General features: G+C 46.8%; 1 protein-coding gene across 1 annotated transcript in view; it reads left to right on the top strand.

Moving 5' to 3' along the window:
* faf1 (Fas (TNFRSF6) associated factor 1) overlaps positions 1 to 17583 on the top strand; it is a 218093-nt gene that overhangs the window by 101219 nt on the left and 99291 nt on the right. Inside the window, exon 8 of the mRNA XM_039767268.1 lies at positions 13960 to 14046. Within this exon, the coding sequence (XP_039623202.1) occupies positions 13960 to 14046 (87 nt within the window). The remainder of the gene's footprint in view (positions 1 to 13959; positions 14047 to 17583) is intronic.

The raw sequence follows: 17583 nt of genomic DNA, 5'->3' as shown, positions 1-17583 counted from the left end.
GCCAATTTTCAGTCCATTCTCTGTAAACCCTAGAGATGTCTGTGCGTGAAAATCCCAGCAGATCAGCAGTTTGTGAAATACTCAGAGCAGCCCGTCTGTCCACATTCAAAGTCTTCCCCATTCTGATGCTCGGTTTGAACTTCAGCAGGTGGTCTTGACAATGTCTTCAGCCCGAAATGCACTGAGTTGTTGCCATGTGATTGGCTGAGTAATTATTCGTGTTAACAAGCAGTTGGACAGATGTACCTAATAAAGTGGCCGGTGAGTGTATTGCGAGAGGCCTGTGGCACAGCGGTGAAGCGTGAGATTGAGCAGTAGCAGGCCTGAGATGCCTTTAGATGACCAGGTCTGCATGCCCTCCACGCTGTATATATCAATCTGTGCCCGCAAGACGCCAAAAGGCGAAGGTAAGCCGTTAAACCTCATTGATGATACGGGCCGGGGCTTGCAATTGTTTCCCAGCTCACTCTGGTTAACTCCCTGCCCTTTGTACACACTGTCTGTGTCGCTGCTACTGATTGAGCGGTTTAGTGAGGTCCTCGGATCAGCCCTGCTCTGGTCACTCGTGGCCTCCTGGTAGATGATTGAACTCGACGATAGAGCAGGCGAAAGTCGTAACGAGGTCTCCGTAGGTGAACCTGCAGAGTGATCGCTGCCAACTTCCACCTAACAATAATTCTTGGGTTCTTGATTTAGCACGCGTCCCTAAAGTGGCGTTTTGAGATGCGCAGCTCGATGTTGCAGTCGGGACAGGTGACGTGTGTTTCTTTGTGCGAAACGTCAGTGGCTGAGCCGCATGATTGGTGGACCTCTTGTGTTATTGCAGGTTGGCTTCCGCAGCTCATTCATTATCAGCTGATCAGTCTCTAATTCAGCGTGGTCTCTGGATGGAATGATGGAATAAGAGATCTCCGCGTTTCTCTTTAGGCTCAGAATTTTTTGCTGGTATTAAGCTTCCTTAGCGCACCTCTTGGACCAGTGGGACATCGTAATGTAAGGACCGACTCCCTCTCATTTGCGGGCCTCATGCTCTTTGACTATTTAAGTCCTAGAAACTTGCTGTCTTTAACTTTTCACTGTCGGTCGGTCAGACTTGATTTTCTTTTAATCCTTTCTTGTAGAAGCCCTTAGTTCTTGGTTTGTGCTGGATGGTATTCTCTGATTAGAACGACGTCTTTCGTCTGACTATGGGATGTTTTTCTAAATACACGCTTTATCATTACGAAGATGTAACGTGCAGATCCCACCAGACAGTCGTGTCACTAAGCTTCAGTCGCAGCTATCTAAGACGGGGCCGTTTTTACCGAGCTTGGACTGTTGACCTCATGTTCTTGCCGAGCGGAATTCACATGAGGTTGGTGTCTCTCATGGAAGAAACCCCCCTAAAACCTTAGACATTCCATTCTTCCTGTAGAACAAAGTTTTTTTTTTTTGTATAGGACCATTTTGGATTTCTTCCAGGAGAACTCGCATCATTTTGTTTCTAAAAATTCAGTTTTTGTTAGTGGGTTTGGATGGAGGAGTGCTAATTGTTCTCTTTTTTTGTTTGCTTTGTTTGAAGAATAGTAAAAAGGTAAGAGATCGGTTTTCATCACCAGGGGTCCACCTGTGAGCACCGACTGAGTTTGCGTGCCCTGTGCTTAATTATTAGAACAAAAAGTAGAAGTACAGACTTGCAGGGTGTTTACATCTCATTAGGCCTTAATTGAGAGTTGCCTCTGAGCTCTAATGAAGCCCTCCTTTCTAGTCCTAATGACTCAAGTATTCCTGCATTAGTTGTTAGCCCCCCACTTCAGGGCCCACAGGTACCAAGCGAGTAGTGGAGCTGATGCTTGTCATTACTTATGCATGAGGCCTTCAGTTTACCACAAAAATGGTTCCCAAGGCGGACCGCAGCCTGGTAACTTGTATTGGGAGCCTAATTCATCTTTTACACCAACCCCAAACCAGGAGCAGGGGTGGGCAAAGTGTGATCTCTGTGGTTTGGTGATGGTGGACGGGACGGTCCAAGCCTTTTACAAGCTTGGATGCATTTCATGGGCTTAAAGCAAGGTGAGGTGACAACATGCAGTTTGTCCCAGGGGTCTGAGCCCCCCTAATTAGAGTGTCGGTAGGAAGTGTTCATCCCCCCCTTGGATATCTTCACGTTTTATTGTTGTATAACATTGAATCACGGTGGATTCAATTTGGCTTTTTGACACTGGCCAAGAGAAATGTTGGTCAGAAGTGAAAAGGGAGATCTGTAAAATTAGTCGAAATGAATTCCAGCGGACCCCCCTAGACCTTCCCATAAATGCACTACATTAACGTGATTCTGCTCGGCCTGGCCATTCTGGAAGAGCTAGCAGATCTGCAAAGCCCACCTGCTTTTTTTTTTTTTAATCCAAACCTCTCCTTCTACAAAAAGAAGCTGGAAAAGCGGGATCAGGAAGGAGAAGGTTCTTCACCTTAAACCGGGTACCACACCCTAAATGCTAGGCAGACGCTTTGTAAAGTTACGCTCCCTAAAGTGTAAGTCACTTACAAGGACCAAACGCACTGAGGGAGTAAACACTGAACATCTTGTGGTGCCATATTGTCAGTGATGCTCCTGGATTCCTCCTTTCAACATCATACACGCTGAGGTTGATCAGGCCCTCAGCTTGTGATTGTGGAGTTCCACAGCACGCAACTCCCCAAGTGCACTTTCAGTAATGCCCACTTGGGGGTTTAAACGGTCAAGACCCAGCTAGCGATAGGGCAGGTACAGGAGCAGTGGGCCATCGTAGCGTAAGGACTGATTCCCTCTCGCTTGCAGACCTCTTTATAAATAAAATCTTATTGTCCAAAACCGTTCTGTAACGAGAGTAGAGCTCCGTGGAGCACAAAGGCAAAGTGGAGTTGCCTGAACCGTAAGCTAATCCAAAGCAATGAAAACAAAGTCCAGAGAACAGTCGAAACATCTGAGCAGAAGGTTGAGAAGTCCAGAATCAAAAAGGCACAAAGAGACACAAGAACTCACCAACTCCAGAGCGCATTCACACTGAACTGCCAGGAACTGTTGGAGACCCACTGGGTTTATAGGGCGATGACTGGCAAGTGGCCCGATTCCTTCAGGGACCACCCACAAAACACATGGAACATAAACACAAGCAATGGCAAATAAACACAAATATAATCGCTACAAATGAAAGAATCCAAAAGGAATATGAACTCCATCCAGGCGAGGAACCCAGGTTGAGACGTAACGGTAACCAGAGAGCAAATGGCCATCTAGTGGCCTTTTTGGCCTCTTCAGTCGTGTCACTGGTATCCCTCATCCTCGTCTATTTCTCCCTCTTCATCGGTGTCTAATAACCCGAGAGCTCTGGCCAAAGATCTGCCTACAAAACCTCTGCATCCCACCTCTACTAGAAAGGACCGTACCAGTCCCTCATACTGGCTGTTTTGTCACAGAAAGACCCCACTGTACCCATTATGCCCCCAATTTCACCACTTTCCATTTTCTATTAGTCCGCTGTTAGGCTGGCTTTCGCTGGCACTGTTCAGAGACAAACCAAACCAGGATCGACTACACACGTTATTTATGGTTAACTTACGAACAGTTAACCGAGTGTACAGAAATCAAGCCGCCAGTGGGTTAGACATTTTATTTACTCAAATGTAAGTCTTAACTATGAATGTCCTAAATTCCTAAAATGTGCCTAAAGCTGAAGCAATATGATTACATATGGATGTGGCATCCACCCCCAAGTGCAACCGGGATGGATAGCAGCACCCAGCGTGACTAATGCTCAGGTGGAAGATCTTCTTACATAGTCCTTGTGGCTGCAATGACGACGGTGGAACCCAGGCCATGGATTTGTGTCTTTACGGCCCCTCGGCCAATCCTGTCCAGGTCCTGCCTACTGTACCTTCTACTCTTCTCTTTTCCACTAGTCAATGTTTTAGCCATGCCAACCGCCTCACAGTGTGCACCTCGCGCTTTTACGCCATTGGCCCACACTGACTGCAGACCCCAACATTTAACCGGTTCCAACTGGTCGCTTGGTGAGCCAAGCAGCTCAGCACATCTTATAACAGAGTGTTAATTCGAAGCAGGGTTATAAAAGTTTCATTTAATTAAGCGTCAAGTTTCCAACGTTTTCTTAGTTCACACTTTTATCTCATTTATGTGTCTAATCAATCCATGCCTGAGATATTGGGAACACGTCACTTGTCTGTCACAGTCTGTCTGTCCCCATATCACTTGGGAAGTTTTCTCTTGCAAGTCTCACCCATACGATCCCCCCATTGGTGATATCTGAGGTGAGGACAATGTCTGGTCTGAAGGTTAGTGACTGCAGTATACTGGGGGGACTTCAGCTGTCTCTCCAGGTCCACGACCCGCTGGCAGATCTTGTTTTTTTCCTGGGGGTTTCAGTTGCTCACCAGCTTTAATGAATGCCATGGGCAGAAAGACATTCCCTTCTCTGAAGGCTTCTGTCACATTCTTCAAGATTTGATCGAGGAGCCTCTGGTATCTTCCCTCTACTAGTCCCCTGTAGCAGCTCCTCAAAATACGCACCTAGGTTCCACGTTTGAAGTCTAGTGGGCAAGCTGGTGGCTCTACTTTGAGATTAGATGGACTGGAGAGCACCTCATACCCTACCTGGACGAGGAACTGAATCTGTTGAGGCTCAGCCCTGCACGTCTCTGTTCCAGCAGGCCGTCCCAGCTTTTCTGTTGCCACCATTTTACAAGACCTCTCTTCCTCCATTGCTGCCCCTCCATTCTTCTTGGATGAGGTGCTGCTTCTCCTTCTCTTTTCGGCCATCAGTGTGGGAGGCTGGGAAGGATCCCAGTCCAGCTTGGCCTCGAATCACCACACCACACTGGATATTGACGAATAACAATCTCAGATGGGAATGAGCCCTCGCCATCAGCTATCAAAGCAATACGCCAATAATGTCACATGACGTGACTACTGGTTGGGCGTGGCATGGCGGAGCAACTGGGAACCGCATCCTCGCAACAGCTACTGAAAATGACGGCGCTCATGCATAAACAAAATGGTGACGAGGTAAAACAATCACATAACAGTAACAATTATTACATATGTCCGGAGACAATAACTTGTAAAAAATAATAATAGGACGGTGAGATCCTCGGGTAACCAAAACCATCAAAAAGAACACAATTTGATACTGAGCAGGATCAATGAGTCGTCTTCTGCGTCGTAACAAAGTTTCTTTTAAAAGCTTTCAAATTTCAGAGGAGGAAAAAAAAATCATCTGTGTCTCATTAACAGACTTCATCGTTCATTTTTTCAGACTCATTTTGTTAATGTTAGGATGGAAATCCACAAATTGAGCCTCTGTTACTGTAAAAGTTCTGTGTGGTCAATCAGTCGCGGGTCTGAATTTAGCAGTAAGAAGTGAGCCGACTGCTAGTAAACAGCCAAGCAGCACGATTCGGAGGTTTTGACGTTTAGGTGGCATTTGATTGGTAAGAATCTGTCAGAAAATGCACGGTGGGTCACGAACACACTCTAGCAGAGTTGAGGTGTCAGACTCCGCCCCATTCCAGCCCACGCCCCCTCGACTCGGGGCCATAAATTCTACCCGTCCCTTCCGTTCCTGGCTGTTGATGCCCTAAACACACCTGTATTCCCCCAGGCTAGCTGACCAGTCTAGACTAGTTCTAACCTGTGCAGTAATTGATTTCTGTTTTTTTCCCATTATCATAACACTACTACACTGTCCTCATGTGTCCCCTGTGTTCTTGTTGACCTCAGCCTGGATCCACTGCACAAATTCGTTTCATAATTTCAATCGTTCATCCATCTTCCTCACCCGCTTATGCAGGGCCGTGTCGTGAGGCAGCCGGAGTCCATCACTTAATTTCTTGTTTAACGCGTAGAAATTTTGCAGTAGTCCAAAAGTAAAGCGTTTACATTTTCTTGCAATGGTAGAATGTTCCAATAAATGTACAGTATATATACATTTAATCTGCCCACCTAATCCGAGTGATGTCTGCAGGAGCTGGACGTGCGAACTGGGCGTATAGATTTATTTCTTTTTTTTTTTCCTCGCCTTTAAATGAGTCATTGCCGCATTACCATGGCTAATGTTTGCCTGAGTCCTTTCCAGAGCTTTGCTCCTCCGAGGGACCCGCGAGCCCCTGACCCTTGTGATTCATTATAGTGAAACGTTGGCATTTAAGGCAGCCGGTATGGAGAGGATGAAATCCCCACGGCCCTCTGGTCAAACACAGATATTACTCTTTTTTGATAACACTCTCTGCCTTCATTGACCCTTCTCTTCATAAAGAGGACAGGCCTGCTGCGTTAAGTGCTGCTGGGAAAAAGAAGAGGGCGGCGCGGCCGCCTCTTAATGCTGCATTTGAGCCAACGGCTTCTGCATTGGTAAAAAAAAAGAGGCAGACTTTAACTACACGCATTTACAAAACGCCAAGCAGCGCTTAATGGGAAAAGGTAATGGAGTTCGTAAGTTTGGTACATTTGGAGAACTTGACTCGTGCAGTTCTTAGAGTCGGCCATCGTTAGTCACAATTTGAAACTGAGAAGCAGCACATGCAATTGTTTGACCGTGCATTGATCTCCTGTGACACCCTGCATGGGAACAAATAGAGAAAGGCACTATATAATAGATAAATGTCTGTCTGTCTGTCTATCATATAGTGCCTTATCTATCTATCTATCTATCTATCTATCTATCTATCTATCTATCTATCTATCTATCTATCTATCTATTATGTAGTGCCTCTATCTATCTATCTATCTATCTATCTATCTATCTATCTATCTATCTATCTATTATATAGTGCCTTTATCTATCTATCTATTATATAGTGCCTCTATCTATCTATCTATCTATCTATCTATCTATCTCTTATATAGTGCCTTATCTATCTATCGGCGAGTACACCCCTCACATTTTTGTAAATATTTTCTTATATCTTATATCTATACAATGTCAAGTAGTCCATGTACAGCTTGTATAACAATGTAAATTTGCTGTCCCCTCAAAATAATTCAACACACAGCCATTAATGTCTAAACCGCTGGCAACAAAAGTGAGTACACCCCTAAGTGACAAATGTCCAAATTGTGCCCGAAGTGTCAATATTTTGTTGTGGCCACCATTATTTTCCAGCACTGCCTTAACTCTCTTGGGCATGGAGTTCACACGAGCTTCAGAAGTTGCCACGGTCTGAGCACTGACAGGCTGACCCTCCACACCTTCAACCTCTGCAGCAATGCTGGCAGCACTCGTACGTCTATTTTAATTTCTGGATTTGGATTTGACACTGAGCACGTGCACTCAGCTTCTTTGGTCAACTATGGCTGGTCCTGTTAAACCTGTCACTGTATGGTCTTGGTCACTGTGCTGCAGCTCAGTTTCAGGGTGTTTGTAATCTTCTTATAGCCTCAGCCATCATTATGTACAGCAACAGTTCTTTTATTCAGATCCTCAGAGAGTTCTTTGCCATGAGGTGCCATGTTGAACTTGTAGTGACCAGTATGAGAGAGAGAGTGTGAGAGCGAGAACACCAAATTTAACACACCTGAGACCTTGTAACACTAATGAGTCACATGACACCGGGGAGGGAAAATGGCGAATTGGGCACAATGTGGACATTTTTCACTTAGGGGTGTACTCACTATTGTGGGATACTGTATCTATCTATCTATCTATCTATCTATCTATCTATCTATCTATCTATCTATCTATCTATCTATCTATCTATCTATCTATCTATCTATCTATAACGCTTTTCACAACTATCAAAGATCTAGACATGAAAGACACTATACTGTATATCTCCAGGAAGCTTAATATATAAAAAAAAAATAATAGAAACACAATGGTTGTGTGATTTTTTTTTTGCTCTAACATCTATTATAAGGTGCTTTTTGTAGCTAATCTGTCTACCTGTCCACATCAGTCTGGACTGCCAGCTTTAATGAAATGGAGGATACAAAGCACCTCAGTGCCACTGCTGTTCAGGCAGCTTGTTGAGGTCATTAATAGTCCTTTATGTACGTATGTATGCATTTATGTTAATATTGACCTTACCAAGATGGCTGACTTCCAGTGTCACCAGCTATGTGGTTATCATAATGAAAAGGCTCAGCTATGAATAGTGCTTTATGAAACTGTTAGATCTATCAATCCATTTAGCTGTCTGTCTGTCTTATCTATTAATTATATAGTGCCTTTCACATCTACCTATTATATAGTGCCTTTTATATTATATAGTCTATCTGTCTGTCTGTCTAATCCTGCCAACTACGCTATCTTTCTCTCTCTTGGCATCATCTCTTGTCAGGCACCTTGTAGTTCATAGACCAAGGATGACCCAGTGGCAAGTGAGAACATGTAGGCAGTTGCTTGGTGTTTAAAGGACAGTACATTTTTATTAAATTATTAGGTGCAAAAAGTTGTTAAATGAATTTTTGGTTTTAAGGTCACAGTATGGGTTAGTATTTGTAGATTAAAAACATCCAAGCACTACTAAAGGCAGACACAACCCAGAAGATCCCAGTTAAAGTTCAGTGCAATTCTGGGTCGCACCAGGCACACACCCTGGCAACGCTGTGCACATGGCAGCAGTCACGGGGCACCGTGGAAGACCAAATGGCCAAAGCTGCACATTGGCTACACAGAGGAGACCGGCTTGTCTCTCAAGTGTTTTTATGTGGGGGAAAAAAAGGAAGATGGCGATTGAACTCGGCACACTGGGCAAGCATTCGGGCAGCCGCCAGTGCTGTGAGGCAGCATGCATGTCAGCTGGCCTTGTCCAGAGAAGTCCTGATGGGGTTGTGTCACCCGTTGTCCCCTGTGATTTTTCCAGCTGTAAATGTAATGACGAGATCCAGTAACTGGCGTTATTAACCTCCTTCGCATCACTCGGGCTGTAAAAGTAGAGCTAAAAACGTGAGTCCTGAGCGTCACTTGAGTAACAGTATGGGATGCGTGTTGCGTGAGACACGAGGTTTACTCAGGCTGTTGAAGTGCCAACACCGTTAGTGCCAGGCGTTACTCGGGCAACGATATAGGCGTGTCTTGGGTAAGCGTCAGGCCAAGGCAACGGTGTAGCCGCGTCCTCTCCTAGCCGCATAATGGCATCTCGTCAGCAGTGATGGCGAAGTGACTCTGTCTTCGGTCAGTGAGACGCTCACGTCACTCGCACACGTGCAGTGTGCTGTTCATATAATTATTATTAATCATCATTATTATGATTATTTCTATCATTATTATGCTTTGGACTTTCAGTGTTTTACACAAGAAAAAATGTAACGCTAAGGAGGTTAAGTGCGGCCTGCTGGCTGACTTGAAGCTGTGTGTGAAAGTGCAGGCTTTTTCTTTTTTTAATTTTTTAAATTCCAACAGATGGTGCAAAGCTAAATACTGTTGCCAGAGATTTTCATGCCTACAGTCGGCACAAAGCGCTGCACGCTCTACTGTATCCATTTTTTTTCCACTTCTCCCTCGCAGTACTCATCCTAACCCTCAAAAAGTCGCGGCCATTGACGACAGATCAGCACACAATGGCCTGTTTGCTCTGCAGCAAATCTGCCATTCCAGTGCATTCTGCGGAGGCAAAGGGCTCAAATCGGAGCTGATCCCTCGAAACGTGTCCCTCTTTGATCAGCGTCGGTTGCCACATCAGCCTGGCGTTGCGTTTTATACCAACACAGGCGCCGAGGTCCGGGCTCTGCAGCTCGCGACCGCGGAATGTGATTAAGCGCAGATCGACCACAACGATTGGACCGCACAAGAGAATACTGTTCATTTTAGGGAGCCAGGTTGTTGTGTTTGGGAATTAGCCTGGCATTCTCGGAATGCAAATATTCCGAGCTTTGCCCGCACGGATGTGCTTTTTTTTTTTTTTTCGGTCTGCTAAGGATTTTGTTTTTGCCCCTTCATGAAAGTAATCTGCGCCATCTTTTTGCTCTAAATGTTGTAAAGAATTGCTGAGAGTTTGTCTTGCGTGAGACAAAAGTGCAAATTAAAACGGAAAGCAACGAATCGTAAAAGCTCTTTGTATTGAAGACCGTGTCAAGTTTTGGGAAATCCTCACTCATTCTACACGTGATGCCTGCAAGTCGTTCCTAAAATGTCAGGACAGCAGTGGGTTTTCGCCGTCCCTTTTCGTAAAAATTCGATAATCACTGGCGGGGCAGAAGACAACGACCGTTGTCCTGTTGACACTGGCGTTGCTTCTGCTGGGCCTCCATTTGCGTATTTTGAGCCTCATATTACACCACACGCTCTTGCGGGCAGACCACTCTAGCACCAGCCCCGGCCCACCGTGTGGTATGTGCTACCCGCCCGAAGGAGACCTCATTGCTGTAATGAGCGTCCTTGACAGTGGCCTCACAACTATGGCGTTTAGGTGTGCGAGTTTCTCGTGTAACGGCTTCGTAACGCCCCACCGTACCCCCAGGTTTTGAGCTTACTGCGGGTAGCAATCAGGATGATCTTTTTCCCTCTTTGGCCCAGAGAAGATGATTTTTTCCCCAGAAACAAGTTGTGAGGTGGGCTCGTCTCGTCGGATCCCCCCAGCACACAACTTCCACTTGGTGTCAGTCCATCACAGAAGAAGTCGCTGGCGTTTTCTGCGCGTTGCTGATTTACGTGTGGCTTCTGCTTTGCGTGTGCATTGCTGTGGACTCGGACCTCCAGGCCTCTCAGATTGTAGCTTTGCAGTGTGGTGGTCTGCCGGTGGTCAGTCTTGGCGTCTGAACACCTCAAGTGGAGCACTTCCTGGTGACCCCAGCTGAGCGCTCTCCCCCTCTCTCCCTCAGCCGCCATCTTTTCTGCCTGACGCCGCCATTACACTCCACCCATCCACGGTGCAATTCCCACCCTCGTCGCCACGTGGATTGCTGTGGACTGAAACCTCAGGGAGCTTCTCAGATCACAGATTTGCACAAACCCACAATGTGTGACGCGGGGATCCAATGCTGATGTGCGACTTTGCCCACCAATTTCCCAGGATTCCCTGAATCTGTCAAAGATGTTATGGACCACAGATGGTGAAACCCCTAAAGTCTTTGCCATCGTGCGTTGAGAAACGAATGTCCTTTCTAAACGTTTCAACAATTCGCTCACACAGGTCAGCGCAACATGGCGGTGTTCTGCCCACCCTTCCTATCATGGATGCTCCATCCACTGTGGACCTGTGGAAAGTCGCACAAGTTTTTATGGACAGATCTCAAAAATAAATTGCCGCCCGGCCAAAATCTCGTGGAATTTGCCAGCATCAAAATTGGAGTTAGCTTATATTTACATACTTATGGGGTCTGCCTGTCTGTCTGTCTATCTATCTATCTATCTATCTATCTATCTATCTATCTAGTCCTACAGTCGGCCCACCGCACATGTGGTTTTGACCCTCCGAACTTCTACAATATAAAAAAAAAAAAAATTCCTGAATATTCTAAAAATTGCCACGTGTGCAAAAAAAATGCGCACAGGAAACAACCTGCGAGGCCAGTCCTCGGTGCACTTGTCACTCACACACACACACACACACACACACACACACACACACGTGTCAGAGGACTACGCTCCCGGCTCGTCACAGGCATGGCATACCCCGTAGGGGGAGAGGGGGCGCTGCTGCCAACACCCCTCGTGGAAGCAGCAGGGCTCTGAAGGTCTGACGTCTCCTGATGTCACTGTGTCATTTGGCCCAGGACTTACTGGAAGGACGGACCCCCCTGTGACAGACCTGCTCTCGAGAGCCAAAGCCTTTTTTATTTTTCTCCTCCTAGCCTGCGTATTTTGTTTCCATTTTTGTGCCTTCCACCTCTGAATTTTCATTTCTGTATTAGAGAAATAAAAGGGGAGACCCCCCCCCACCAGTTGGCACCCCAGTACAGAAAGTATTCGCCCGTCCACACACTGCGTCGGCCCCTCAGTTCACTTCATAGGTGGCCCTTTATGTAACTTTTATGTAACTGTTGAGCACCCGAGGGTTTTGCACATCGACAGGGGGTCTTGAAACCAGATACCTGTGGATAAGGTGGGCTGATCTACATGTATATCTGAACTGTTTTCAATTTTTGTGTTTTCATTGCACGTCCTGTCCAAACTCTTCTGGAATTGGGGTTGAGAAGTTTTTTATTTTTACAGAAGCACCGCGTACCACAAAATCCCATCGCCATGTTCTGCTTGCGGCCCTAACTGATATGGGACCACTCGAAAGGCAGGAAACCCCAATGAAGTGTCCCCATGATTGAGTAAATAGAAGACAAGGGTGTAGCCCTCAGGCGGCACGGTGGTGCAGTGGGTAGCGCAGCTGCCTTGGAGTTAGGAGACCCGTCTGGGTTCACTTCCTGGGTCCTCCATGCATGGAGTTTGCATGTTCTCCCCGTGTCTGCGTGGGTTTCCTCCCACAGTCCAAAGACATGCAGGTCAGGTGCATTGGTGGTCCTAAATTGGCTCTAGTGTGTGCTTGGTGTGTGGGTGTGTCCTGCGGTGGGTTGGCTTCCTGCCTTGTGCCCTGTGTTGGCTGGGATTGGCTCCATCAGACCCCTGTGTTTAGATTCAGTGGGTTGGAAAATGGATGGATAAAAAATATACAATATTTTATCACAAACAGGTTCTTTTGACCCATCTCTATATATTTTCAGATGTGAATAAGATCTTCCGTGTAACAATAATTCTATTTCTTTATTCATAATGCTAGCACGCGGGTGGCACGGTGGCGCAGTGGCTTGCGCTTTTGCCTCACAGTAAGGACACCTGGGTTTGCTTCCCGAGTCCTCTCTGCGTGGAGTTTGCTTGTTCTCCCCGTGTCTGCGTGGGTTTCCTCCCACAGACATGCAGGTTAGGTGGATTGGCGATTCTACATTGGCACTAGTGTGTGCTTGGTGTTTGTGTGTGTCCTGCGGTGGGTTGGCACCCTGCCTGGGATTGGATTCCTGCCTTGTGCCCTGTGTTGGCTGGGACTGGCTCCATCAGACCCCCGTGACCCTGTGTTCAGATTCAGTGGGTTGGAAAATGGATGGATGGATGGTCTAGCCCTCAAAAAACAAAAAATGTACGCTGTGCTGAAGACCAGTGGAGTGATCAGAAGGTCTGTCCATCTATCTGAAGTCCCGATGAAAATCAAATCGTTCAGGAAGGCAAAAACCAAAATGGGATTCCCTATGATGGGGTGGCATGGCATAGCCCTCAGAAAGCTTGGCAAGTCCCGGCGAGAGGATTCTTGACCGTTTCTGTCTTGTGCCGTTTTCAGCAGGAGACCACGTTAGTGTGTGACGACCTCAGAAGAAGAGACGAGAGGAGACCACATGGTCCATTTGCCGTCCATTTTTGTTTAGCTAACTGCTAAGCTGTCCCAGAGTCTCCTTCTGGATCCTTCTTAAGGTTCTCCAAGCCACGGCAGTTTGTTCCCGACTCCCACAATTATTTGTGCTTCCTGGCTTCAGTAAGACCGTGTCGTGGCCCTCAGGAAGATCTGTTCAATGTACAGGTTGCCAAAGGGTGGTCGCTAATGGTGTCTCGCGCCTCATGTGGAGTGGAGCCATCCAGAAGACCACTGAGTGCTGCGATTCAGTAGGCAATGTGTAAGTTCTGGTCATTTATCTGCAGGGAGATCTGGCGGACCGTAGACGAGTTGATCCTTAGAGCCCTCCGAGTGCACCTTAGCGGTCTGCCATTCCTGACTTGTTTTAATTTGTAGCAAGGTGCGTCACCAGTGTGACGTTTTATTAAGTTGTCCCACTGATCTGATGTCCGTGTTACGTGTAAATCATGTAAAAAGAACAACAGACTGCCTGGCAGGTGATTCACGTCAGTGGTTGGCATCGTGCGCCACGTCTTCTGTAAACTGTAAAAATTTGAATGTCACATTCTCCAACGTAAATTTGAGGGATTCTTTCAAAATGTTCACCGTTTTCTATTCACGTGTTCTTTCATTCAGGCTGCCCCACTGATGCTTCTTTATTTCATTTTGTAGGTAAAAAGAAACATCTATGACCTGACGAACATCCCCGTCCGGCATCAGCAATGGGAGGGCTGGCCGAGCAGCGCCCGGGATGACTCGGTAAGTGAAGCCGTCGACAGTCTGCCCATGGAGGGATGTGCCTCCTTAACCTCAGCGGCCTGTTCCTGCAAGCCCGTCCTCCTCTGGGGCCGGCGGGACGGTGTTTCATCAATGATGCCCCCCTACAAACACACTGACACAGTGTCTCTGCTGAATTCTTTGGCTGCCTTCAACTTGCATCTGTAATTCCACTCTGTTACTGAGCTTTTTTTAGAGTTTTATTTTTGTTTCATTCCCTCATGGAGAGAAAACTAAAATACTAAAAAGGAGGGGCAGTGGGAGAAAAATGCAGCTATTTTAAGAAGCATCGGTGAGGTCAGTCAGTTTATCTGTGTAGCGAGCGCCATGAGCAGCTGGCACCGCCTGCACTTACCGTTACGATACATCACAAGAAAACGTCACAACGGAGCAAACACTTCACCTCTAAAGAATTCTTTCCTATTATCTTATTATGTTATTATCTTATTGTCCATTTTCAATACAAATTTGGGTCATGCCAGCCTGGCCCTCGTGAGTGTGCCAAATCTAAAGTGAAAAGCTGGCAGACAACAGGTGAGGTCCTGCCTTGTGGTCTTCTGGCATGGCATTCTGGTGGCAAAGTGACCAGCAAACAGAAGGACAGCACTGGAAGTGGTCGAGAGCCAGGGGGGCAGGCGCTAAACCAAAGTGCTGAAGCCCAAAATTAAATTGGAGGCGGGCACGCTAAGTTTTATGTTTTAATTGGTTGTTGTACGTGTAGCACCTCCAAAGTGCTTTGATTCCTAGCATCCTCCAAAGTCTTAGATGCCAAGGGCTGCACATTGCCATCTTAAGCCGTCTGACCTAACAACACCACAAAATGGCAGCACCCGCAATAAAGAGAATGGCATTGTTGCTAGCCCAACAAAGCCGTCTCATCCATTTTCGGCATGAAGATGGCGGTACCTGCAATAAGCACAATGGCATCACGTGACAACAACGGGCACACGTCACTGTCAATAACAAAGCCATCTGAGCTAACAACACCACAAAATGGCAGCACCCGCAATAAAGAGAATGGCATTGTTGCTAGCCCAACAAAACTGTCTCATCCATAAATGGCATGAAGATGGCGGCACCCGCAATAAACACAATGGCGTCACGTGACAACAATGGGCACATGTCGCTGTCAATAACAAAGCCGTCTGCCCTAACAGCACCACAAAATGGAGGCACCTGCAATAAAGAGAATGGTGTTTGCTGGCCATCGCAAAGCCATCTGATCTAAGCATGGTTCAAAATGGTGGCACCAGCAATAAAACAGGAACACGTCGCGAGAAACAAACCTGTTTTGTCTGACAGCGCCACAGAAATGTTGGCACCTGCTGTCGTCAGGATGGCATCACGTTAATGACAATGGTGATGTTTTGCTACCCATAACAAAGCTGTCTGATCTAAAAATGGCACAGAATGGTGGCACCCACATTAAGCCCAGTGGCATCACATGACATCAACAGAAATGTCTGACTTAAAAACCTCACAAAATGGCGTCGCCTGAGAGCAATAGGAGCGCATCACGTGCAACAGCAAAGCTGTCTAGTCTGAAAACACCACAAAATGTGGGCCCCCCTACAGTTAGCAGAATGGTGTCATGGTGATGGCAATGGTGACGGGCCACTAGCTGCCGCAAAGCTGTCTGATCTAAAAAGGGTGGCACCAGCAGTAATGAAAATGGTGTTACACAAGACCAGGGTGTCAAAACTCAAAAGGCCCCCCTTTCCTTTCCTCGTTTTAGTTCATTACTGTACGGCAGTCGATGCTCGAGTCATTGTTGATTTCTCGTTCCCCCTCGTGGTTCATTTTGTCTTTTTCTATTTTGTAATCGATTGGGGTCTGCCCCTTGATGTTCATTATAATCAAAGCTGGGGTCCCCTCGGAGTTTTAACCACAATGTTATTTGACCGGGGAGCGGCCGCAGAGTTTTGTGAGCTTATTGATTCACAAATCAAGGGAGGGTCCCAATGGAGGTCTCAGCACAAGGGGTCGCTGAAACTTTTGCAACATTTTTTCCGCGTATGCAAAGGGGCGTTGACAAGTCACAGCGTTACGTGAAAGCAGCGGGAACACACCCAGGCCTCCACAAAGCCGTTTGATCTTGTGCTGCCTTCACGTGCTGTCGGACAGTCTGGAAATACGACTTCCATGTTGGAAATTTCACACAAATTCACTGAGTCGAAGCTCAGAGTCGGCCAATATGGAGAAAGCCAAGCTGGTGATGTAACGCTGACCTTTGACCCCAGTCAGTTGTTTGACACGAGTACAACCTGGTCGGCTAGAAATGGCCCATTTTGGGGTTGAATGGCAGTCGTGGGTGACGCGATACGCCTTCATTATGTTTAGTTTGCCGTTTCTCATTTATCTTTAATGGCTTTTTAATGAAATGTAAATGAACAGCGTGACCTCGTGTTTCCACTAAAATTCCGACCGGAATCTTCTCGTGAACACATTGAATTCGAAGGGTGAAGCATCACAAGTTGGAGCTCCAAATAAAAAGAAAAACAACAAATGAAACACCACAAAATGGCGGCGCCCACAATAAATAAAATGACGTCACGTGACTGCAACAGGAATGCGTCACTAGGAATAAGAAAGGCGCCCAACCTTAAAGCACAACAATATGGCGACGTGATGGTGACGCTAAAAAGTAACGTCATAAAAGTGTGAAGGTACAAAAACCAAAAGTGCACAACACAAAACCCGCAAGACATTACATAAGGGGTCTGGAAACACCGTCAGAGCAACATAAAGCAAATGTACTTAAAATATTAAAATCAGGGAATACAGCAATAGAGGAGGTTGAGGGAGTCTGAGGGTCTCTGAGGGACGGTGGGCCTGTGCGTGAACCCGGGGCCTGCGATTCAAAAGCCAATGCTTATCCAGTTGAACAGTAGGGAAGACCCCCATGCACAGTTGGGTAAAGCCGGATCCTTGCATTTACCCCATCCCTAAGCAATCCTGAATGAGCCCCCCAATTCTCACCACAAAGAGGAATTGCTCAGGGTCTCGCCCCCTCGATTTCAAGTCCTCACGTAGAGATGTTGAAAATGAACCCCGAGAACCTGACTCAGAAACAGACACTCATCCAGCTGAAGGGTATGGAAGTCCCCCTACTCCGTGAGCAAACCAGGATGAGCCCCCCCAAAATGTCACCACAGTGAGGACTTGCATTTCTCGTCCTCACATGGAGAGGTTGGATGTGGACCCCGAACATTTGGAAGTAATGGCAGTCCTCTTGCTCAGCTAAGTTAAACTGGCAACTGTGGGCGAGGTTGGGTTCAAATTACACAGTGCCAGGCTGGATGCCCCTTGCCTAAGCAGTCCCAGCTGAACCCCCAAAGGTGACCACAGCAAAGAATCGCTCAGGGGTCTCGCCTCTCTCCGTTTCATGTCCTCACACAAGCCCAGGCCCTCCCGATTTGCATATCCAGCTTTGGGCTGGTCAAGAGTCCAGGACCTCCAAGTCAGTGGTGGGCCGCCCTCTTCTGGGTTTACTTCCAGCCTCTTTGTGTTGATGTCATT

The sequence above is a fragment of the Polypterus senegalus genome, chromosome 10, assembly GCF_016835505.1.
Source record: "Polypterus senegalus isolate Bchr_013 chromosome 10, ASM1683550v1, whole genome shotgun sequence".
Lineage (NCBI taxonomy): Eukaryota > Metazoa > Chordata > Cladistia > Polypteriformes > Polypteridae > Polypterus > Polypterus senegalus.
The sequence above is the reverse complement of the archived record's forward strand: the minus strand, read 5'-3'. Positions and strand labels throughout refer to the sequence as shown.